Raw genomic sequence first — 26143 nt, forward strand, 5'->3', positions numbered from 1 at the left:
AAAATTAACATTCCTCCATGCCCCTAAAAACGGAGCATAGGAAAATTATTGTGAAGTATTTGAGAGAAAAAGAAAAAAATTGTAATTTTTAGAGTATAGTTATATTATACTTCAAAAAATGGAGTAAAGCTACATTCCACATTTCCACTCTAAACGGATTTTTTTTTTTTTTTACTATTCTTGGGCTCCCTTATCCAAAAATGTATCAAAGTTTTAAATTTTAAATTTTAACATAAAATTTTAAGGGAAAACTTCAAAAACCCTCCCCGTGGTTTCGTACTTTTTCATTTTAGTACCCTATGGTTTAAAGTATATCAAGTTAGTACCCTGTGGTTTCGCACTTTCTCACTTTTGCCCTGTGGTTTAAACTGTACCAAGTTAGTACTTTGTGGTTTTATTTTTGTATCCAGTTAGTACCCTATGGTTTTATTTTTGTATTAAGTTAGTACCATGTGGTTTTTAAACTACATGGTACTAAAGTGAGAAAGTACAAAACCACAAGGTACTAAAGTGAGAAAGTGCGAAACCACGTAGTACTAACTTGATACACTTTAAACCACAGGGCACTAAAGTGAACAATTGCAAAATTACAGGGTAGTAACTTGATACACTTTAAACCACAGGTTACTAAAGTGAGAAAAAGTGAAACCACAGGGGGGTATTTGAAGTTTTCCCAAATTTTAACTTTCAATCTAGATTTTCAATTTAAAATTTTAAAATTTTAAAATTCAATTTAAATTTAATTTAAATTTAAATTTAAATTTAAAATTTTAAATTTTCTCAGTTTATAATTTCAAATCTTAATTTTCAAATATCAAATATTAATTTTCAATTTTCAAATTATAAATTTCAAAATTTGTTTTAAATTTTAATTTGAAAATTTTAAATTTCAAATTTCAAGTTTCAAATTTCAAATTTAAATTTTAAATTTCAAATTTTTAAATATGTAAATTTGAATTTTTTTTAAATTTGTAATTTGTAATTTTTAAATTTAAATTTTCAAAATTTAAATATATATTTTTGATTTAAATTTCAAAATTTAAAGTTTAAATTGTACATTTTAAATTTTAAAATTTTTAAAATTTTAATAAAACTTAAAATTTCAATTTAAGTGTAAAATTTTAAGTTTAAGATTTAGGTTTCAGATTTCATATTTCTAATTTCAAATTACAAATTTCAAGTTTCAAACTTCAAATTTTAATTTTGAAAATTCAAAATCCAAAAATTTAAAATTTAAATTTATAATTTCATATTTCAATTTTAAATTTTAAATTTTAAATTTCAAATTTCAAACTTTAAAATTTGAAATTTAAATTTAAAATTAAAACCTCTAATTTTAAACTTTTAATTTTAAATTTTAAATTTTAAAATTTAAAATTTAAAATTTAATTTCAAATTTTAAATTTTAAATTTCAAATTTTAAATTTTAAATTTCAAATTTTAAATTTTAAATTTCAAATTTTAAATTTAATACGTGAATTTAAATTTAAATTTTAAATTTTAAATTTTAAATTTTAAATTTAGTATTTTGAATTTTAAAATTTAAAATTTTAAAACTTTAATTATTATAAATTCTGTGGAGTTGTACGATATTTATGGAAATTTTTTTTATAGTTTTAGAATTTCATATTTTATTTAAATCAAAATTACAGAATAAAAATTGTATGAAGTTTTTTAGCTATGAATACAAATAAGGCCTAAACTGTAAAAAGCGTTAAGGAATTGAGACACTTTTTTTTAGTACTTCAGCTTTTAAAAGGTCTCACATATTCTCAATTAACTGAACCGGATGAACAATCGGTTCACGATCCAACCGGTCGAACCGGACCGGTTCAACCGAGTTACAAAACAGACCCGTCATTTCGCGACCAGATGTTCGTCTCTTCTCACCCCTTCGTATCATCCGTCGCTTAATTAGCGCATACGGGGGCCGCGGCTAAACCCTAGAAAAAGTACAAAGGGATCTCCCCCAATCTCCCTCCATCTCAAGCCCTAGCGAAGGTTTCGCTTCTCTCTCCGATCCCCAATGGAGGAGGAGGAGCTCGAGAAAGCGGTGCACGCGTACTTGAGGAAGAAGGGCTTCAAACTCAGCGACCTCGCGCTTCAGGATCAGAATCGCCTCTCCGCCTCTTCCCACAACGATCTCGTACTCACTAGGTTTGGATTCGCTCGACGCCCTTCGGTTTTCTTTGTTAGAATCCCCGATAAAGTAACTCAAGTTGATCGGGGACTAGTAGGAGATGCACATTAGAAAAAAGAAAGATTTTTGTTTGATTATGTTTGGTTTCAGTAATGTCTTCAGCTTGGTCTAGTTGACTATGCTAAATTAAGAGGGTTTGAGGTAATATTATTTGTTAATTTGGGCGAATCCCTTCCTTTTTTTTACTTAGAATCCGAATCTAGTAACTGAAGTTGATTAAGTATTCAGCATGAGATACGAACTAACGAAAAAGGTAGATCTTTGTTTGGTTTGTCTTGCTTACTGTAGTTTCGTCAACTTGTTTTAGTTAATTATGCTGATTCTCGAGCATTTAAGCTGGTAAATTTTGGTAATCTATGGTAATTTTGTAGAAAATATGTAAACTTTTTGTTTAATTTGAATGTATTGTCTTTATCTTGTAGTTGTTGTACAGAGAGCGGGAAGGTTTACTAGGCTTTTTTTACTATTACCATGTAAAATTGTGTGTTTTTACTTTTTTCCGCCCCTTTTTTATCCATGATTTCGTCATCAAAAATGAAAATTTTCTAATACAAGTTCTATGTGCTGTATTTTGGTGACAATTCTATATGTTCTTCTATCATAATTCCATAAACGAGCTTTTATACTTGTTGCTTCCTTCAAAAGCTTGTATTTGCTTGGTACTTGGCAAATGCATGTTTTTAAGTGGGGAAAGGGATTTGATTTGAATTTAGTAAATTTAGGTACTTCAGCACCAGCGGGTTGCTAGCTGGTTTGTGAGCAGCTTGAGTTGGGTTCTAACCTCATCAAAGATGAAGTTAGGGCGAATTTTCGGTAGATGATTTGATTTAGAGAACAGTAAAATGTTTGGGGAATAATACTTACCTATCTATAGGGCATGGCGCAAACCTATGTGCTGCCGAGCTGCCAAGACTCATGTGGATTTATGGAACCTTTCTTTTTCTTTTTTGTTAAATAATTGCTGCACCATGTTTTTTTTTCAGTTTACTGTATTTTCTTTTATCTTGTAGTGAGTAATCGCAGGAGATCTGTTGGCTACTTCAGATAGTTATGTGCAAAAGCACAGAATACTAGTCAATCTACAGATAATTTCTGACAGTTCTTATTGGCATATATTTTTATACACTTTTGACAGATTAGAGAACGACCCAGTGCGGTACCATGATGGTTACAGCAAACTGAGATCATGGGCGTACAGTTCACTAGATTTGTACAAGGTAACCCCTCATAATAATGCGAAACACAAGTTTCGTCCTCATCTACTTCCATGATCTCATGATTATTTGGTTTATCGTGGCCAATATGATTTGATCATAGCTGGTAGTTCCTATGTTAATTAACACATAACATTGGATATATGTAAATTTATATTTAAAAAGTTTTACATAATGGTTCAGTAAAGGTTAAGGGGAAGGCTTAATCAAAACTTAGCTCTGTTCCTGCTGAAACATGAAATAACTGTCTTTTATGCATTTCCAGGGTTTAAGATATATGGTAATTATTTTGCTTTAATTAGCTTTTACTACTAATCTTATCTTTTTAATATTCTTTTGTATTATAAATTTTGCTTTACAATTATAATTAGGTGTTTAGCTTTAAACTGTGCAGCATGAACTACTTCGAGTGCTCTATCCTGTTTTTATACACTGCTTCATGGATCTAGTGGCAGAAGGACATATGCAGGAAGGTACATTTTTAACTCGGTTTCAAATTACTTCTCGGAATTTGTTGGCATGTAATTGATTGTTTATGTAGTATTTTACATTTAGTTTGTTGTTGAAAGTATTGCTGTGAACATTCTTCAGCTCGGACATTTTTCCATACATTTCGTGAAGATCATGAACTAATGCATTTGCGGGATCTTCAAAAGTTGGAAGGCATCCTTTCTCCGTCACATTTGGAGGTTCTCTTTTGTGTCCTATATTACATATTTTTGTATATTACTATCCTCCAGCAATGTTAATTTTGGTTATTTCATCACATGTCATTACCTTTCAGGAAATGGAATTGGCTCGTACTCTACGGCAGAGCAAAGTTAAAATAAAATTATGTGAGGTGCCATCATGCATTACTTTTTTTCTCTTATTGACCTGTTACTGTTCTATTAGGCGATGAAAGTTGCATCATCTATTCGACGTCAAGATATATCTTTGCACATTTTTGCAATTTTTTTTCGAAAAGACTATTTAAATTTTTGGATTCTTGCACTGAACATTTGATATGTTAGCCATATATTTCTTCAATATTGTTGACAGGTGCATTCTTTCTTGATTTCAAACCATTTAGCTGCTCTAGGTTGATGCAGAAGTATGTTATTAGCAAATAACTCAAAACTTTTTAGCCATTCCACATACTTCTTATGTTATAAATTGTTAAAAATGTTTCTTTCAGATGCATGACATAACCTCCCATGAATCACTCTTTGTACTAGTTTTCCGTGAAAACTCTTGTATAGTAAAACCCACAGATCATTATTATTACGGTTGCACCCTTATAGTCCTACGTCCTTACTGTTGAAAAAGTTGCATTCGCATTTAGTAGATTTTAGTAATTCGGCTTAAGCATCGTAAATCCTGTAGTAGACTCGTGTGATTCAAGTTACCAGTTCTAGGTGTCACCCTCTTTCTGTAGGGAGTTGTTTGTCAAGGGCAAGAGCAATAGTGTGGTCGCTTTTCATTAGCTTGGAAGCCCTACTCTGTTGGATTTTTAAAATCTTTAGGTTGAGGTCAAGGCTAGTTCGCTGTTTCGCTTTCTACATGGCGCCCTAAGCTGAAATGATCTGACTATGAAACTCCCAAAACTTCTATACGTGTCCATGCTGAAGCCTTATTATCTTGAATTGGGGGCATATTCTACCACAACCTTCAGAGTCTTGTCTTTTTTATGTCAGATGGTTATCTTTGATTTGTGATTGCTTTTCTTGATTGATGGGTATTTCTATTAAAGAGTTAATAGCTGTTGGGATCATTGCAGATGATGCTAACTCTTAGCTTCTCCAACTGCAGTATTCCTATGATCTTCTTCTGCAATATCTTCAGAAGACGCAATCTATTGCTATGCTGGGGATTATCAATGAACACATAAACTTTGAAGGTACAATCTTTTTTTTACTTGTCCTAAATTCTTTGTGCTCCTTATTATGAAATAAACTCGGTGATACTTGTTTTTTCTATCTCTAGTTTCTTTTTTTCTTTTTTTATCGTGAACATTGATTTTTGTTCATTTGCAATCTTGGCAGTTTCTGCTGGAAAGCCCTCTTCAATTGCTGATGATGCCGATGTCGTTGCTCTCGTGGGGAGCAGCCAGGATGAAGCCAAACAGATAAATCAGAAGGAAGTACGCTGGGGGGTGGGTATCATTCAGCTCATATTTTGTTGCACTTTCCACTTACATGAGTATGACTGAATTGTTATGTCTAGATTGTAACCTTGAAATCTTTTGTTTTTCTTGATCTGGATTTAGACCAGTCTTTCTTGCTTACCACATCCAAAATATTGTATACTTGTAGTTACTTGAAGATTCAATTGAAGAACGTTTGGAAAGAGCACTTTCAGATTCTGAGAAGGCTGATGTTGAAAGCAAGGAGGTAGACCCAGAAGATAACAAGGCAAGTAATTGCTTCACAAATTTGAGTCTTGCAATTGGAAATCTTCGTCCTTGCTTGATACCATGCCCATCCTTTTTTTTTTTTCGGGGTGGCGTGGGCGGAGCGGTTATTGTTGTTATTGTTGGTTACAGTCCAACATCTGCCGGCGCATCCTAGGGCATAGAATTTGAAGTGAGAAAAATAAGAAAAATGTGATTTGCTGCAGATGAGGTCTTACTGTATTGATAATGGTCCCTTACTGTATTGATAATGGTCATTCACTGCAGCTGTGATGCTTCTTCAGATTAATAATGTCACTGACATGGATTATGCATTACCAGCATTAGTTTGTAGGTTTTTTCTCCACTAACTTGAAACTGTTGCATGAAATTTCATGAGATCAGCCAAGCAACTCCTAGATAATACTCGGATATTTGCTTATTCTTTTGTGTTCAAAAAAGTTAAAATATATTTAGTTGTATGTTGTTCTATTCTGTTTTTACATCTATACTGCCTATACGTCTATATATCTGCTTGGCCTGCAGTTATACACGAAGACTACATTTTGCACATTATGTTTACCCCAATCGAATTTATTTGTGGCCCGTAAGAATGTCTTGTGCATTTGTCTTGTATATGTGTTTCTTGATTTCTGGGTTCAACCCTAACACGTTTTGAAAATTTTTGCTCCAGAAGAGATCAACAGATGGAGGTAAGCAGGGTGCTTCTATCAAGAAGCTGAAGAAGGACAAGCTTGTTGGTGTGACGGGAAAGAACGTTCGCTCCGAGACAAGCATGGTGTCCATGGCTCCTCGAGTGAAACCAGAACTTCCTCTACCTGTAATGTATTTCCCTTCTCCCATCTTATTCTTTAATCTCTTTTTCTGTTTTTTTTTTTTTTAATACATATGCAAGTTGGTATGCCATTTTTTCCATGCACAAGTTGATATTATTATTTTTTTCCTAACGAACTATTTCTTGTTTATTCCTTTTCCTTTTGTAGATGGCCATATTTAATTGGGCTCCATATTAGCTTTGCAGTTTGCTGCAAAGAATGATGCTTTATTTTTGAAGTAAAATGTGTTCTCAGTTTTTTTTTTAGTGCCTACAGAATTTTCAAGAGCAAATATTGTCCAAAACTTCAATAAAATAGTTTTTAATTTTCTTTTGTTTTTGCTTATAAAACATGGACCAACTCTTTGCCAACTTGACCTATCTATACTTTCTGTTACTAGGATAACTATATTATTGCTATAGAAATTATCAACTCTATATGAGCAATATATATATATATATAGAGAGAGAGAGAGAGAGAGAGAGAGAGAGAGAGAGAGTAGGTCTTGTGTGCTATTAGGAGCACGGAGGCCTCCGTGCTCCTAAGCCGTTTTTGATGATGGAGCTTCTAAATCGACAATCGGCTCCGTTAGACTTGATCTAGCATATTTGAAGTATCTAGAGAATAAATTTTGCGGTTTTTCGATATCATTTACCTAGCGATCGAAAGGGTTCAAAATCAACGGCTGAAAATAAAAATCTCGCAAAAAGTGGTGATATAGCACTAAAATTTTTTATCAGACATATTGATCTTGTAGTAAATAGTATAAAGAATTTTTTATCAAAATTTTATATGATTTGAATACTTTTACACCGTTAAACTTACAAACGATATACATCAACCATTAAAAATTGTTGATTTTGAACCCTTTTGATTGCTAGGTAAATGTTATCGAAAAACCACAATTTATTTTCTAAATACTTTAGATATGCTAGATCAAGTTTAACGGAGCCGATTGTCGATTCGGAAGCTCCATCATCGAAAACAGCTTAGGAGCATGAAGGCCTCCGTACTCCTAATAGCACACAAGACCTCTGTGTGTGTGTGTGTGTGTGTGTGTGTATGGTCATTTGGGTATATCTTATCTGTCATATACCAAATTTTGATTTGCATAGTTTTTCAGGTCTATTGAAGATGAACAAGCTATTCTAGAGGACTTGCGAAACCGTGTACAATTAAGCAGCTTGGCACTGCCATCAGTCAGCTTTTATACCTTTATAAATACACATAATGGGTAATCACTAATGTACTTTAGTCATGACCAAGTTTTGCACTAGTATGTGGCTAGCTTGGTTTTGACTGTTGTTTTGGATTTATCTTAGATTAAATTGTTCATCTATATCAAACGATGGATCACTGGTTGCTGGTGGATTCTCTGACTCATCTGTGAAGGTTGTTCTCTTCTTAGAACCCGTTTTTTCGTTTTAATTTCAGCTTCATTTTGTTGCTAAACTATCGATTTTTTTTGTCAGGTTTGGGACATGTCAAAGATTGGTCAAGCAGGCAAAACGAGTTAGTGTCGATGCTTTACCACTGCTTTACAGTTTCTTTTTTGCACGATTGGTCTATTCTTGATTGGAACTCAAATTTTCCTTTATTTATTTCAAGAGAATTTTTTTTGTCAATACATTTTTCTCTTAGAAGCCGATCCATGCAGTTTTTAGTACAACAAATGGTTTCCTTCTGAACATTATTTCTTTACTTGCAATGTTATGTTATAGAGAAGTTCATAGATTCATTTTTTATTCCTTTTTTGAGGTTTGAAACTCTGATAAAGTTGTGAATGATTTTCTGACAAGTTTATGTTAGGAATTTGAGAATTTCGATAATATTTATATTTGTGTAATTGCTATTGCGATTGATTGAAAATTCTTTCAATGTATTGAACGACAATTTTCAGCCACTGTGCAGGGAGAAGATGGGTCAGCCCAAGAGCATATGCTGAATTCAGACGAGGGCAAGAGGCAGTACACATTATTTCAGGGCCACTCTGGACCAGTTTATTCTACTACCTTTAGCCCTTTTGGAGATTTTCTTTTATCGTCGTCGTCAGACTGCACAAGTAAGCAGTTTTCAGCTTCATTGATCAATCCTTCATAAATTGCACATCTTAAGTTATTATTTTTGTCATTATTAATATTATTTTTTCAGTTAGATTATGGTGTACTAAACTAAATAGTAACCTGGTTTGCTACAAAGGACACAACTACCCAGTGTGGGATGTTCAGGTAAGAGATCAAAATTGATCCTGTTTAGACGATTACACTAATAATATCTGAAAACCACATATCTACTAGCTCTCTTATAAAATGAGTTTGTTTTGCAATAATTCTATAAACGAGTTTGCTTTAGGTTCTGATATATGCTGTATACGTATTTTACTCTTCTTTGCAGTTTAGTCCAGTTGGACATTATTTTGCTAGTTGTTCGCATGATCGGACTGCTAGAATTTGGTCAATGGAGAGAATCAAGCCTTTGCGCATAATGGCTGGACATCTTTCAGATGTTGACGTAAGTTCATTCCTGAACTTTATAATGTTTGAGGTTTTCATTGTCTGAGTTGGTCCTGAAATGTTTAAATGCAATTCCATTGTCGCATCGTGAAATATTTAAATGCAGTCAATTTTGGTATTCCATTGTCTGAGTCGGTCCTGAAATGTTTAAATTCGGTCAATTTGGTATTATCTGCTCGCTTTCTCTCTCTCTCTCTCTCTCTCTTTCTCTCTCTTTCTCTCTCTTGTTAGAGACTCAGAGTGGATTTTTTTCTGACCAAGTGTGTTTGTATGTTCTGCAATATATATCTATCAGTGTGTACAGTGGCATGTGAACTGTAATTACATTGCGACTGGTTCTAGCGACAAAACTGTAAGGCTATGGGATGTTCAAACGGGGGAGTGTGTTCGTATTTTCATCGGCCACAGGAGTATGGTATTATCATTGGCGATGTCTCCTGATGGGAGGTATATGGCTTCTGGTGATGAAGACGGCACAATCATGATGTGGGATCTTTCTAGCGGCCGCTGTGTTTCGCCACTAATGGGACACAGCTCGTGTGTTTGGACACTTGCTTTCAGGTAATAAACTTGTCACAGTTTTGTTCCTCTCTTTGCATTGTATGATTTTCATTCTTCTGGTTTTAGAAAGATAATCTAAAACTAACTAAGCAATCACTACATTTTGATGCTTTTCTAGGATTTTTCCTCGTCTCTTGGTATATAGACTTGGACATCATGGCAGCCATATTTGGATGTGATTAAAATGAACACAAGTTAGTGAATTATGTTGAGCTTTTAGATATAGGAGTTTAGAATTAATCATGGGGAGTTTAGAATTAATCATGGGTGGCATAAATAAAGACACTGAATAATTTTTATCACTTGTTTATTCAGTTGATAAGATTGAAGATATTGTACAATTTCAAAAGGAAAAAAGGTCTAGTTAGTTTTAGTTATTAATCTGGCTTTAGAAATTGGAACTTTAACATTTTTTTGGGTCAAGACTTCTGAAATACGCACAGGTAAATGTTTGTCTGTGGGTGTGATTTCTCTAAGGGTGCGTTTGGTTCGGGTTATCCAGGCAATCCTGCCAGGATTACTGTGTTTAGTTCATCCGGTATGTAATCTGTTCGATATTGCAGGATTACAAAAGGTGTAAGATTACACCGAAAATATTACTATACGTCATTTTAAAAATTTTAATTTAAAATTTTGAATTGTCAAATATAAAATATTAAATTTTAAATTTTAATTTTTAAATCTTAAATTTTAAATTTTAAATTTTAATATTGAAATTTCAAATATCAAATTTTAAGTTTTAAAATTTAAATTTTAAATTGTTATTTTTTAATTATTTAAATTTTAAATTTAATATTTTATATTTGNTTTATATTTTAAATTAAAATATTAAATTATATATTTTTGTTCAAATTTAAATTTTAAATTTTAAATTTTTAAAAATTTAAATTATTTAAAATAAAATTTTGTAAAAAAAATATTATTTGTAAACAGTAAAAAAAAAGTTTGCCAAATATGGCTAAGGACAATTTTGGAATAGATTATACTTTATTGTCAAGATTACTGAATTTTATAGACAAAATCAAATATAGTAATGTTATAAACACTGCAATCCAGCATTACATTATTGCATTAAACCAAACGCGCTAATGCAACATCAGTAGTAATCTCATTTAGAAATCCAAGCTACCTGGATATATCGAAATACTCTGTAATATTATATAACTCGAACTAAGTGCGCCCTAAGATTCATTTATTTGCTGGCATACATGCAAGGAAAGCCAGGTCTTATGGGGCCTCATCTTTCAAACAACAGGTGCAAAAGCAGTATTTCCTGTTGCATTAATTTTGCAACCTCAAACTGTTGCTTTAGTTAGATTTCAGTCATTCTAAGTGGTATTTATACTTTTGTTGTAGTCCTATCAGTGATTAAAAAAGCGCGCCTTAGGTGCGCGCCTAGGCGCGCGGCTCAATGGCCAGCGCCTAGGCAGCCCCTAGGCGGGCGCCATTGCTTAGGTGAGCGCCTGGGCTGCCTAGGCGCACGCCTAGGGCAAGGCGCAAGGCGCAAGAAAGGCGCGCCTAATATATATTTGATCCTACCGGGTTTGGATCTAAAAATATATGCTTTAATGGGTTTGGATCCTATATTTATTGGTCTAATGGGTTTAAAACATATAAAATAAACCCAAAACCAATCTAATCTAAAGTTCTAAACCCTAAACATCTATCCGCTCCATCTCTCTCTCGCCGAGTCCGCTCCCTCTCCTCTCGCTGAGTCCGCTCCCTCTTCCTCTCTCCGCTCGGACCGATCCTCTCTCCCGCTCGTCCATCACCTCCGGTTGCCTTCGGCTATCCCTCTCTGCTTCTTCAACTCAACTCGCTTCTCCTTTTATATTAAAGCGCGCTTTTTTAATCACTGCTTTCACATGATTATGATGCTTTTTTAATGATTTTTGGCTTGAAACTTTAAACTTTATGCATATTACTTTTTATGATCTTGTGCTTATAATTATATGATTTTCACATCAAAATTTTTTATATGTTTGTGAATTAATAGTTACCTTTATGTTGACCTTTATTTGGAAGGTAATTTGTTCTTTACTTTTATCTATGTTATTTTTTTTTTCAAAATTATCATATATGTTGTTTAGCTTGTTTTCTTTTCTTAATTTTTTTCCTTTTGGATACGTGATTATTTGGGTAATTATAGAATATTTATTGTGATAATATGATTTTATAGAGTATATTTAGTGCTACTTAATAATTATTAGAAAGTATAGTAAGACACTTCTTGATTATTTACTTATTTCAAAATTCTATGAAAGTGTGCGCTTAACCTCTCTCGGGCGCGCACCTGCGCCTTGCGCTTTGCGCCTAGGCTCCAACAACCCTTTGCGCCTAGGAGCGCCTTGGGCTTTTTTAAACACTGAGTCCTATGCTAATCGTTTTTCACTTTTCATTTCCAACTCTAAAGGATCAAAAGTCCAACTCTAAAGGATCAAAAGCCTGTTTTTAAGGCTAGACAGAATAATAGAATAGGGAAACGGGCTTTTTTTGCATCTAGCCCCCTAGAAAAAATTTATCTTAAAAATAGCTCCAGTAAATTTATATTTGCACTTTTGGCCCTTACCTTGCCACGCAGACGCTACGTCAGCATCATGCGCGCGGGGCAAGGCTAGGGTGTTAAGTTGAACACGGTGAACCATTCACCGTGTCCAAATACGGTAAATTGTTTACCGTGTCTAGAGAAAATACAAATATATGTATTTTTCGCAATATAAATATTGAAAAGAGGAATAGAGAGTAGGGATGTCGATGGGTATGGATACTCGAAATATTATTCGAACCCAAACCCGAATAAATTATTTATACACATAATTTATTTTTATTTATTTATACAATATATAAAATATTTAATAATTTTTATCCCTTAGATCTTCATCCAGCGGTATGGATTTTTAAAACCCGCCGCATTCGGGTCCGGCTTTGGGTTTCGGGTTTTTGGTCGGGTATGGATATGGGTATGGATTTTTAAAACCCACCGGGTTCGGATCCTGGTTCGGGTTTTAATTTGATTTTCGGGTTCGGATTTTTGAAAAAGAGAAAAAAAGGAATATAAATATGAAACACGGTGAGCCATTCACCGTGTTCAACTTGCCAAGCAGGCTTCCAGCCCGCCCACGTGGCGCTTGCGTGGCGTCTGCGTGGCAGGAATAGGGCCATTTTTGTAATTATAAATTTGTTGAGGCTAGTTTTAAAATAAAATTTTTCTAGGGGGCCATTTGCAAAAAAAGCCCTAGGGAAACACTTTTCAAGATATGGTAGAAGCCTAGAAGGAAACCGAGGCATCATGTAGATCTCGAAATGAGCATCTGGATTGCGAAACCAGAATCTCCAATATGAAGCTTGTGATGCTGATTCCAGCAGGAAGGGATTGAAAACATTTTATTAATAGTAATAAGCTATTAATGCTTCTTGAACAGCTCTACTCAAATAGCACTTTAACCAAATGTTAAGAGCAAGAATCTGTTTCGTCTGGAGCTTCGAAGGAAGTGTTGTTTGAAGAGAGTTGTTTGAAGAGGCATTAGAGCTTTTATGGAAAAAATATCTTCTACTACTCGCCAAAACATATCCAGAACCTGTTTCGTCTGGAACTTCGAAGGAAGCTCATTTTACCTTCGTTCCAGGGTGAAGGCTTTAGAATAATTGTTAACCAAATGTTTAATTTCTAGAAGCCTTTGCATTCTAGATTAGAGAAGTTTGTTCTGGAAGCCAGGCCAATAAGGACCCAAATACAAGGGAGCCAACTTTTAGAATCTACAGATCTTAAGATAAGAACAAATTTGGCCGATTTTATAATGTGCTAGTTTTTAGGATTAAGAGAAGGGATGAAGGTTCAGCAGAAATTGATGGGTAAGACTTAACAGAAATTGATGGTTAGGACATACCCTCATGTAACTTATCCGAGATCAACTGAAACAACTCAATGGAGGGTGCTATAGGTGCCCTATATGATTATTCTTTTATAGACGGTCAAATTTTTGGAACAGCAAAACACCTCATGTAGTCTTAAATTGGTATAAAGATTTTAACTTAGAGAAAAGCAACTCCATGAGAAAGTAAATATAGAAATGATCAAATCAGACATGATTGTAACTGCATATCTCTGTTAAGTTAATGAAGAATTACGAGCAAATTAACTGTGAGGTCCGTGATGAACTTCAGATCCACATGATTCAATCAAGTTGCATCTTTCCTTTTTATCGACTTGCACATATGTCAAGTGGAATAATGAGATGAATTTATTGCAACATCAGTGATATCTTGGTTAAAGTGGAAATGTGGAATACTGTCTCTAGCTCTTTTCAGGTAATTGTGGCATGGAATTGGTAGATGAGAAACATTGAAGAGAGCTTAGATCCTTTACCCTCTCGTGAGGCACCTGAAAGGATTGCCACAATTCATGCAGTATGGGGTTTTGTGGAAAGGGTGGTGAAACAGTATTGCTATTTGGCTAAGGGTGTGTTTGGTTTCACGTAAAACTGTGGAAAAAAAATTTTCGATGGAAAAAAATTTTCGGTGGAAAAACGGTTTTACGTCGTTAGTGTTTGGTTTGTAGAAAAAGAAAAATAGTTTTCTATGACGGTTGTTTGGTTGGAAGGAAAAGAAATAGATGAAAAACTATTTAATATTTTTTATTATATATTATTAATATATAATAATTAATATATTTTATATATTATTATAATTTTTATATACAGATTAAATATATTTAAAATTATAATAAATATGTTACATCATATATAATATATTTAAAAATATTAATAATATTACAAATTTATAAATAAAATATTATATATATAATAAATATATATAATTACTATTACATCATAGTATGTAAAATTATAATGAACATAATATTATAAATTATTATTATAATCTTATATACAAATTAAATATATTTAAAATTATAATGAACATATTACATCATATATATATAAGAATTATATATTTAGAGATATTAATAAATATATCAAATTTATAATAAAATATAATATAATAATATTTCTATATAAAAATAAAATACTAATATATAATAAATATATATATTTATAAATATGTATAATAAATTTACCATCTTATATATAAATATATAATATATACATATATATATATATATATATATATATGAGAGAGAGAGGAGTGGGTGAGTGGTCCATTTGGACTGCTCACGCGGTCCACGAGAACCAGCCTTTCTCGTGGACCGTGCCTTTTTTAGCGGCTGTGAGCCGCCCCATTTGGGAGCCAAGTTTTCGTTTTCCGCCGAAGGCGGGCGGAAAACGAAAACTCGGTTTTTTCCGAGAATCTGTAAAAAATTTTTTCCAGCAACTTTTTTTACGAGCAACCAAACGAGGGAAAATCACTTTTCAACCGAAAATTTTTTTTCTGAGCACTTTTATAGGGAACCAAATACCGCCTAAATACAAGCTGTAGAAACATTTTGTAGCTGATACACTGATTTGGTCCTATACTTTGTTGACTGAGAAGCTTCATTTGTTTACATTTAGGGAATTTGAATAATAGGTTTGACCATTTTTATTCTTAGTTTCTGATCAATCAATAATCAAATAATTCAAGGACTACGCCTGTTTTTTTTTTTTTCTTAAAGGCACGTTTGGCACTCACTTTGTATTGGATGGATACAACAAGAGAGCGATGTTGGGTGAGAGGAAGGGTTAAGTGGCTCAGCAGGCCTTTTTGATCAAAGAGCAAGGATCGAATTATCAAATCCCATTTGAGAGTTTGGGATTGACGTGTCGTGGGACCATGGCTGCTATTTGAGTCTGGTGGGATACAATAGGACTTGTCAATTCGATACTCTTCAATCCTAACCTTTAGGGTGAGATCTGATAATTCTATCCTAATAGGATTATTTGGCCACCAAAGCCTTCGACCCAGTAAAATATCATCCACAAATATTGTTCTCTCGTCTTATCCTATCGAATTCATTTTTGGTGGCAAACGGGCACTAAAGTTATTATGAGTTCTCAAGAGCTGCAAAATTGCAAATTAAAAGAAAATCAATCAAGTGACTCTTGAATCTAGAGCTTCTGTTATTTATACATCTTTTTTATTATTATTCCGGAGTACAGTGATGCTCTGAGCTTGATAATGAAACGCTTGATGATCAATGATGCCTGCTAATGGGTTTTACCCTGATACTTGTTCTTTGTTGTCATAATCCTTTGAATTTCATCTGTAAAGTTATGTAGAAAATTCAGCCTCATCTGCTTTGCATTTAATAACCGGCGCAAGCGCCCCCCCCCCCCCCCCNCCCCCCCCCCCCAAAAAAAGGGGGAAAAAAAAGAGGAAGCAAATAGCAGCAAAAATATTCACAGGGTTAATTTCTTCTCGGCCTCAGTTGTGAAGGAACATTGCTTGCCTCCGGCTCTGCGGATTGTACAGTAAAGCTCTGGGATGTTACTTCCGGCACAAAGGCACTGAAGATGGAGAAGTAAGTTGATTAATCTACACCTTCAACATAATCAAATTCCTCTTTATCATGTGGTGATATTGATGAAAACATTATTGTAAGCAGTAAAGCTAGTTCTGGTAGCCGTTTGAGATTGTTGAAAGCTCTACCGACCAAATCAACTCCTGTTTCTACCTTGCGGGTACAAAATTCATCTTTCATTCTTGCCATTTCTCTTCAATTGGTTTCGACACTTTGGTTCTTTTTTGAACTTGTGAGTTGACAGTTATATCAATGTTTGCTGGACCTTTTTTGCAGTTTTCTCGTAGGAATCTTTTATTTGCTGCTGGTGCACTTCAGAAAAGCTAGTAAACTGCATTCGTTGAACGGGCTTACAACAAAACAAGCTACGAGAAGCCCACTCATCTATCATTGCACTTGCTTTTAGTTCGTCTTCCTCTATCAACTATTCTTGTTGAAATATACCTATGAAAGGTACAACCGCGCCATTTCAGTACTGCGCCTTTATCATGTTGTAACTATTGTTATTTAGTACTCTGTACACCACATTATTCTCTTATTTAACAAGCAATTTTAGGTATATGAAAATCTCATGAACTCTTCATTATTGTTAATGTTTTTTTTTTTTCCTTTTTCTCTCTTTAATGTGAGAGCACAATATTAGGTTTAGATGTCGTAGCTTGCCTTTGTCTAGTGAGAATCTACATGACATTTTAATTTTGATATATATATTGTGAGAATTTGAATAAAGATGTTTAAATTATAGTACAAATTTCCCCTAGCGGGAAGCTATATCGTATTTTATTCTACTTTATAAAGGAATGGCTTTATCTTTTTTTCTTCAAAGAATCAACAGTGCCCTATTTTTTTCTTGTAAAGTTGATATTGGAGATCACTTTAAAATTCGAGAGCACTTTACTATACGCATGCTGATAAAAAAAAAAAAAAAAAAAAAGTATTAGAGGAAAATAAGATACTCTTAACATTATTTTTCTAACTTTACTCTGAATGAGCAAAACCAGGACCCAGATGTTTGGGTTCATATTCGAATTCGACAACAAAAAGATGATCATTGAACAATGAATAATTAAATAATCCCTGTATCTTCATTATACAATTAGAGCGTTTGGTTGATAGGATTCACAATCCTACAATTTTGGGATTATTGTGACTCACATAGACCACAAAAGGCCAAAACTCCTACTATTTGCAAAGTTGGTTTTGTCTCTATTTGATTGATGGATTTATGCCACATTTTTATTTGACCCATTTGTTTGCCAAGAGTGCTGAGTTGTCACCAAGAGAGCAGAGGGCATAAAAAAGCCAAAAAATGGGGCAAGATCTCTTTTTTTATTCATTTGAACTTAACCTCATCTTTCTTTCTGAGATGCTAAAAATGCATTTCAGTTATTTATTTATTTTTTATTGCAAGGATAGATGATAGAGATATTCACCTCAAGTGGGTAAATGGGGGGTTCAGGTGTTATTGGATGTGCATGGTGACAGGTGCCAGGTACTTGTTAATGTATTTTGTAATGATAGGTTCAGGTATTAGTTAGGTTTTAAGTACTGGTTGGTGTGCTTTGTTATGACAGGTTCAAGTGTTAGTTGATGTGCTTTGTAGTGGTACTATGGTAGGTTCCAAGTACTAGTGGATGTGTTTTGTAGTGGTTGGTTCCAACTATTTTAGTGCATGTGCTTTGTTATGGTAAATCACTTCTTTGCATTATGCCATTTCTTGGGTTTTGAGACTTAATTCACCATGTTAGTCGCGGACCGCATAAGTAGATCTACTTTAAACTCAAAAAACCATCCGATGAGTTGCAGTCTTATTTGGATCGAGGCCTAGCATAATTGCTTTTCTTAGATGCTTCTCTAGCAGCGACACACATTATTATTTTGCGAAATCAGAAAGGTGAAGCTTTTACAACACTTTTTCTTTTTTCTTTTTTTTTTTTTCTTTTTTCTTCTTCTTTTTTGAACCGTAGAGCATCAAAGTAGTTGCGATAGAAAACATATTTCCAAAATACGCATTAGAACTGGTGGAAATATGAAAATAGGGATTGGACAGTTTATGATGATGTGGTGGACCAAGCTCAGCAAAGTTTAAGTTTGAGAGAGAGAGAGAGAGAGAGAGAGAGAGAGAGAGAGAGAGAGAGAGATGCCACCAACATAGGAAGCAGTGTTGCTTCTTCCTTGAAACCTTTGACATGTCCTAGTTTAAGATTAGAAAAAACATCCATGTTGATGTACACTTAGTTTAAGATTAAAAAAACATCCATGTTGATGTACATAATCAGTTTAAGAATATCCAATAGAAAATCACCTTGCTCTTACAAATGTTTTTTTTACTTTTATAACATTGACATACACCTTTTTTATTGCACATTGTATCATGTCAGGTGCCAAGGCCAAGTGCACTGTATCTCTACAGTGGGTGCCTCTTTCTTTATGTGCCAATTAATGCTACTATACTAGGTGCTGCTCTATAATGGAAATAAAAATTTGGCGGACATAGTTTTCAAACATAATATTTTAAAAATTATTTAGATCGGCATCATGTGGCAAGCCGAATTCATCTCAAACCGCCCAACAAAAATAAAATTTTAAATATTTTAATCTAATAAAATAATATTTTTTTTGGATGGTCGAGATTGGTACGGCTCACGCCGATTCGGACAATTCCCAAACTATTATGTTTGGGGACTGTCCACCAAATTTGTCCCAATAATGGAGAGAAGGGGCCCTACTTTACCAGCTATGTCCAGTTGATAAGCAAAAAAAAAAAAAAAGTACTGCATAATCAAATAAGCTTTTGAGATAAAAGTATTATTTTATTATAAAATTATTTCAGATTGTGCTTTATTTTATTTTGTATAATATGATTGACTTGAAATAAATCTTTTTCATTTTTTTTCCTCAGTGGAATTAGAGATGTCAACGGATTGAGTTCGAAATAGATTTTCAAAATTCTAAATCTAAATACGAACTCGCATCCAAACCTAACAATCAACCCGAACAAGAAGCCGACAGATTTTGAAAATCTATAACCAAAGTAATGAAACCAAAGTCCAAAATTCGAAGATGGACCTAAAAATCTTGAACCCGAAATAATTATAATTTTTATAATATTTCAAAATATATTATATTAAGGCTAAATTATATAAAACTTTCTGTCAAAACTCGATTTTTCACTTTTCTTTTTTGTCATTTAAAACCCTACATTTTGCTCTTGTCATTTAAAACCCTACATTTTGCCTCCTTGTAAAATGAAAAATGTTCACTTCGCCCCCTGCTGCTAGTAATTCGTTAGGGTTCCGTTTATAAAATATTATTATATATTTTTTTATGCCAAAAATGCTCTCAGCCTTCTTTCCTATAAATATGGTGAGGGGGTAAAATGGTGAGGGCAAAATGGTTATTTTATCATCACAGTTCACACCGTACCTCCCTGTAAACATTTTTTATTTTACAATGGGGCAAAGTGTAGGTTTTTAAATGACAGGGAGGAAAAGTGAAAAATCGAATTTTGACAGGGATGTTTTCTGTAATTTAGCCTTTATATTAAAATCTAAAAGTTCAAACTATAAATTTTAAATTTAAGAATTACATCAAACATCCATATATATATAGAGAGAGAGAGAGAGAGAGAGAGAGAGAGAGCAGAGCTGCTGTGCTCTCAGGAGCACAGAGGCCTCCGTGCTCCTGAGCCGTTTTCGATGATGGAATTTTTGAATCGACGATCGGCTCCGTTAGAGTTGATCTAGCGTATTTGAAGATTCTAGAAAATAATTTTTGCGATTTTTTGATATCATTTATCTAGTGATCGAAAGGATTCAAAATCAATAATTTTTAATGGTTGATATCTGCCGTTTTCAAGTTTAACGGTGTAGAAGTATTCAAATCAGATGAAATTTTGATACAAAATTTTTTATACTATCTATAACAAGATCAATATTTCTGATCGAAAATTTTACTGCTATATCACCACTTTTTATAGAATTTTTATTTTCAGCCGTTAAAAATGATTGATTTTGAATCCTTTCGATTGCTAAGTAAATGATATCGAAAAATCGCAAAAATTATTTTCTAGAAACTTCAAATATGCTAGATCAAGTCTAACGGAGCCGATCGTCGATTTGGAAATTCCATCATCGAAAACGGCTCAGGAGCACGGAGGCCAGCACAGCAGTCTTGCTCTATAAATATATATAAAATTTATTCGGGTTCACGTTAGGTTCGGATTTGGATTGCGTACGGACAAAGTCCATATCCGAATTCGAATCAATCAAAATTTCATTCTTTGTACTTGTATTCAAAATTATATTTATTTAGTATCAAGCAAATCTATTTATTTCTTCATATTCGAATACAGATAAAATTTTGAATATTTGTGCCCATCCAATGTAGGCTACATGGAACATGTTGTGACATTTGTCACAGAGTGGTCCGCTTTTGACATTAACACCTATATAAGTTGAACAACTAACCCTATAATTTGTGTCTAACTAGTGGATCCTATTCTATAGATGATGGACCCCCACCTTAGTCCCATCAAATTTATTGCTAACGCTAAGGTGTTTACCAAACCCCATTTATGTTTTCTTGGTTTATGAGCCTCCCTACTCATACTGCGCACAGTAATAATAACATAGTACATCAAATTTAAATTCTAACATAACACAAAGCTTAAACCTATCATAAGCAACCATGTTGCCTCTTTTAATTAAGCTTATAGTACATATTCATGTGGTTAAGATTCATTCAACCATGTTGCCTCTTTTAAGCTTTTAGTACATATTCAAGTGGTTAAGATTCATTCAACCATGTTGCCACTTTGGTGGGAGTAAGGAGCAGTTAATGCTAGGAATACAAACGGAATGGATTCAGAAGAAGAAGGTTTTTTTTTTTTAAAAAAAAGCTCCTGTCTTATTTTATAGATAGATTTGGAAGGAATCGGGACGAATTTTTTGGCCTTACTATTTTATTCGGGGCTTGTTGGAATTAGAGTAGATTTTTTTATTTTTAATATTTTTTTCATTTGTCCGAATCCAATTTGCATCCTACTCAAAGCATTGGTTTATGTGAGTTTTTTTTTTTTTAAAAAAAAAAACTAGCTTTATTTGGATTTCAAGAGGGTCCTGTATTGAGTATAGGGATGTTCAAGTTTAGAGTAGCACACATTCTAATGTATTTTCATTTTGTAAAAATGTACAAACTAATGCAAAGGGCATCTCAATTTTAAATGTGTTAGATTTAAGTATCAAATCTTTCACCATATTTAATTAGTTATACTAATTTCTCCATAAAACAATTGATAATTTTTTAAGATTCAATCATATTGCCTCTTTGGTGGGAGCAAAGAGGAGTCACTCAATGCTAGGGATACAAACTGGACGATCCAGGAGAGGGAGGGGTTTTTTAACTTCCGCCTCATTTTCTTGACGGGTGAATAGATTTGGGATGAGTTGAATTTTATTTTATTTTTGGGCCTTATTTACTATTTCGCTCGGGGTCTATAGAAAAAGAGCAGGATTTTGGCTTTTTATTTTTTATTTTTGGCTCTCATTTACTGTTTCATTTGGAGTGGGATCTCCATCCACCCGGATCCAATTTGCATCCCTACTCAAAGCATTGGTTTATGTGAAAAAGTTTTAAAATAAATTTAGCTTTATTTGGATTTCAAGAGGGTCCCCCCACCACTAGGTTCTATTGAGTATAGGGATATTCAAGTTTTAGAGTAGTACACATTCTTATGTATATTCTTTTTGTAAAAATGTACATACTAATGCAAAGGACATCTCAATTTTAAATATCTTAGATTTAAGTACCAAATCTTTCACTATGTTTAATTAGTTGAGTAACGCTTCTATACTTTTTTTTTTTTTTACCGTTCATTCACTCCCATTCAACGGTTCAGATTTAATTTTCTTAAAATTGTGACTTGCAATAGTAGGTCACTTTGGAAGAGGTACCGGTTATCAGGTACTTCAAAAAAAAATATTTTTGTCTTTTAATACATGGACAATTTAGTCATTTTACATCTACTATATTTTCAAAATTTTTATTTCTTCTTTGTTTCCTTTTGCTCTCTCTATCTTTCCTTTTATAATTTGGCATTTCATATAAGAAAAATTTCAAATGATTTGACAATATGATTATTGAATTTAAACTTTAAATAGTAATATAAAATTTCTCTAATTTAAATTTCACTTTTAAATTTAAAATTTAATATTATATTCAAATTTATATTTTAAAAATTTAAGTTTCATATAAATACTTTGAAATATGGTAAACAGAAATAATTGTTTGAATTCTAGTCTTCTGGTTTAGGTTTGGTTTTGGGTTTCGAAAAATTGGTCAGTTTTGAATTTGGATATGGATTTTTGAAATCCGTCGAGTTCGGAAATAAGTTTTGTGATTGTTAGTCAGATTCGAATTCAAATTCCTAACTATTTTTTTTCTCACCAATAATTCTAATCTTTTTAATTTATATGTTTAAAATTATATTTAAAATATTTATTAGCTCTAACAGTTAAATTATTATTCTGTTTAAAATATTTATTATCTTTACCGGTTCCAAATTGTTCTTAATGTTATTCGGTTCAATAGGTTAAAATCAGATTCTTGATAGAATAGGTCAAAGTCTGATCAGTCAAATCAATCGGTTCAATCTAGTTTTTAAATCATTGAATTTAAAATTTAAATAGTAATATAAAATTCCTCTAGAGAAATCTAGTTGTAGAAATCTTACTCTCTAAGTTTTTTATGCATTACGTTTTAAACTGATGCGAATAAACTGTATTTTAAATCTTGGTAGAAATTTAGTTTTTAAATAGTAATATGAAATTCCTCTAATTTAAATTTCACTTTTAAATTTTAAGTATTTAATTTTTAAAATTTAAATTCATCGTATTTAGAAATAAAACTATTTCTAAAATTTCTATAATTTAAATTAATGCATAATTTGAGAAACACTAAAATATTTAAAGTAGATTCCTAAATTAATGCCTAATAATTTTATAAATTTGGTTAATCAATTAATTTCCTAAATTAGTACTAATTAATGCATAATTTAGGACCTCAATTAAAAGTTTTTTAAATATTGTATTATTTAATTACCAAACTAACCTTGAATAAAATAATCTTTTTATCTGTTAAGTATTAAAGTTACATTTTTACCCTCTATTAATCAACGGTTAAGATTTTTTTTATTTTTTTTAAAAAAAGTACCGAATCATTTCTCTAATTAGTTTTACTTCTCCATAAAAAAATGAACAATTTTTTACGATCATTTTTAGCGAAATATTGCACTTAACGGAATATATATTCATTACTCGACAACTTTTTAAATTTTTTAAAATATACTATGGTTTTGGTAGTGATTATAAAATTGAAAGTTTTCTTAGTTTTCGCTTTTGGCCCCAATTTTTTTTTGTTCTCTCAAGATAAATGCATCATTAATCTCCGATCTTTAGATTTATTTATTTTTTTAAAAACAGAAACTCTAATTTAAGAATTTACCAAAAAATTTTGTCGCTGCTTCTGAATAGCTCTACTCAACAACTCTTCTTGCATTTCTTCCTTTTCTCAAGATAAATGCATCAATAATCTTCAATCTTTAGACTTATTTATTTTCGACAGTAAAAACTCCAATTTAAAATTTTTTGCATTACCTAAAGTAAAATGTCTCGAAAAAAGTCACATAAAAATTTTAGGCCAATTTGCATAAAAAATCCACTTTTTTTTGGGCTCTCGCAAAATCGGGCCACCTTTTTTATTTTTGCAGATTCGGTCCGATTTTTCAGCAAATTGACCAAAATACCCTTATTACTTTTTCTCTTTCCTCTTTCTCCCTCCTCTTCGTTCTCTCGTTCCTTTTTTTTTTTCCGCCGGAAAAAAAAAGCAAAGGCCAGGCAGAGCAATTTTTTCTTCTCTTTTTCTTTTTTTTCTTCTTCTTCCTCCTGCTGGAGCACCTTTTTTTTTTCCCTCTTCTTTTCTTCTTCTTCTTCCCGCCTCAGCCCGACAAGCTCCACGCCGTCAACCCCTCCCTCGCCTCCGTCTCCGCCGGCCTCGCCCTCCCCTCCCCTCGCTCCTCTAACGACGACGCCGCCGCCGCCGCCAAACTCCAATTTAAATTTTTTGGCATTACCTAAAGTAAAAATGTCTCGAAAAAGTCACATAAAAATTTTAGCCAATTTGCATAAAAATCCACTTTTTTTTGGGCTCTCGCAAAATCGGCCACCTTTTTTATTTTTCAGATTCGGTCCGATTTTTCCAGCAAATTGACCAAAATACACCTTATTACTTTTTCTCTTTCTCTTTCTCCTCCTCTTCGTTCTCTCGTCCTTTTTTTTTTTCGCCGGAAAAAAAAAGGCAAAAAAGGCCAGGCAGAGCAATTTTTTCTTTCTTTTTTTCTTTTTTTCTTTCTTCTCTGCTGGGCACCTTTTTTTTCTTCTTTTCTTCTTCTTCTTCCCGCCTCTGTGACACTGTTCGAGTCCTGGCTTCACCCGCGCCCAGTACCGTACCCGCTCTTGCAAGGACGAGACCGGCTCCGCCCACCGCGTCGGCTTCTTCGCCCACAAAGCCGACAAGCTCCACGCCTGTCAACCCCTCCCTCGCCTCCTCTCCGCCGGCCTCGCCCTTCCCCTCCCCTCGCTCCTCTAACGACCACGCCGCCGCCGTCGCGCCTCATCCTCTTCGCAGCGCAGCAGACCCTGCCGCCGCCGTCGTCGTCACCCCCTCATTCGTGCTGCGCCCGGCGAGCTCCACCCGCGGCTTCCGCTCCGCGGGCCGCGTGCACCGTTAATGGTGTATGGTGCACATTACACCATTATGAAGAACCCGGCCAGCCGGGACATGCGAGCGGCCCGCGCGAGCCGCCGGATCGAGTGCGCCTCTCCGCGGACGCTGGCGACGGATTGAGGGAGGCATTGGTTGCCGGGCAACGCGCCAACCATCGAGCTCGGCCGACACCAGACCTCCCCCGGCGCTACCGCTCGACCCGACGCCCGCAGGCCGCCGCGTGCACCGGCCCGTGCGATGCCGCGCGCGCCTCCGAGACTCCGCGGCAGGAGGCTCGATCAGGTGGGCGCATCGCACCGCCGGCAGAGCTCGCACGCCCGCTGCCAGCCCGCTTAGGAGGCGCCGACGCGCGCCTCGTCCGCCCGCCGCGCCCGCCGCGGCTCGTTCGCCGCGGCCGCCCCCCGCGCCGCCGCGGCGCCGAGATCCGCCGGCGGGGATCGACACGCAGGCTCCTCGCCTTTTCTCCTCCCAAACACCAGCGTCTCCTCCCCGCCCCGCCCCGGCCGCGGCGGCCTCTCGACGCCGCCACCTAGTCCCCCGCCTCCGCCGCGGGGCGCGTCGCGAGGGAGCGGAATGTGCGCGACAATTCCCGCGCATCGCACGTGCGCTACCGGCCGACGCGGACCGATGGCGCGTGATGGGGAGGCTCTCCTTCGCCCTTGCTTTCTGTTTTCTGCTTCTGCTTTCGGCTCTCTACTTTCTGGGAGAAGCCTGAGACATGCGGTCGGAGGGGAGGAGGAGAGGGCCTGTCATCCAGGACAGTGTGGGCATTCTTCACGCGGGCGGCGCCACCGAAGCACCGGCCGAGCCATGGCTTCACTGCGGCGGCGCCGGAGCTCCACCCGCTGGCTCCGCTCCGCGGCGCCGCGTGCACCGTTAATTGTGTGGAATTACACCATTACCACCATTATGGTTGTAATGTGTAATTCAACCATTACGGTGTAATGGTTACACCATTAATGGTGTAATGCGTGCACCATTACACCGTTAATGGTTGTAATTAAACATTACACCATTAAGGTTGTAATAGTGCGACCATTACTATTATGACGAAGAGAGAGCCGCCAGCACGCCCGCGTGCCGCCCGCCGCCGCGCTGCGTGCACGGCCCTGCTCTGATAGACCATTACACCATTAACGAAGAAGAAGAGCCGTCGGGAGATCGCTGACGGCGGCTGACGCGCGCCGAGCGGAGCGTCGGTTTTTGAGCT

The 26143-nt window shown here is 34.9% G+C and overlaps 1 protein-coding gene across 3 annotated transcripts; it reads left to right on the top strand.

Annotated features, from left to right (window-relative positions):
• LOC109724881 (transcription initiation factor TFIID subunit 5) lies at positions 1887–16760 on the top strand. 3 transcript variants are annotated; one of them, XM_020253842.1, is made up of 19 exons: positions 1887–2157; positions 3336–3417; positions 3809–3887; positions 4006–4103; positions 4199–4255; positions 5206–5293; positions 5439–5548; positions 5709–5807; positions 6480–6631; positions 7745–7855; positions 7944–8013; positions 8094–8133; positions 8522–8683; positions 8773–8849; positions 9016–9132; positions 9430–9695; positions 16057–16149; positions 16234–16309; positions 16426–16760. In XM_020253842.1, the coding sequence occupies exons 1-19, from the start codon at positions 2027–2029 to the stop codon at positions 16474–16476; spliced, it is 1959 nt and encodes a 652-aa protein (XP_020109431.1). In that variant the 5' UTR covers positions 1887–2026; the 3' UTR covers positions 16477–16760. The 3 variants fall into 3 exon arrangements, with proteins under 3 accessions (XP_020109431.1, XP_020109433.1, XP_020109432.1); XM_020253844.1 differs by lacking the exons at positions 16057–16149; positions 16234–16309; positions 16426–16760 and adding an exon at positions 15304–15893; XM_020253843.1 differs by lacking the exons at positions 16057–16149; positions 16234–16309; positions 16426–16760 and adding an exon at positions 9814–10076.

The sequence above is a fragment of the Ananas comosus genome, linkage group 19, assembly GCF_001540865.1.
Source record: "Ananas comosus cultivar F153 linkage group 19, ASM154086v1, whole genome shotgun sequence".
Classification (NCBI taxonomy): Eukaryota; Viridiplantae; Streptophyta; class Magnoliopsida; order Poales; family Bromeliaceae; genus Ananas; species Ananas comosus.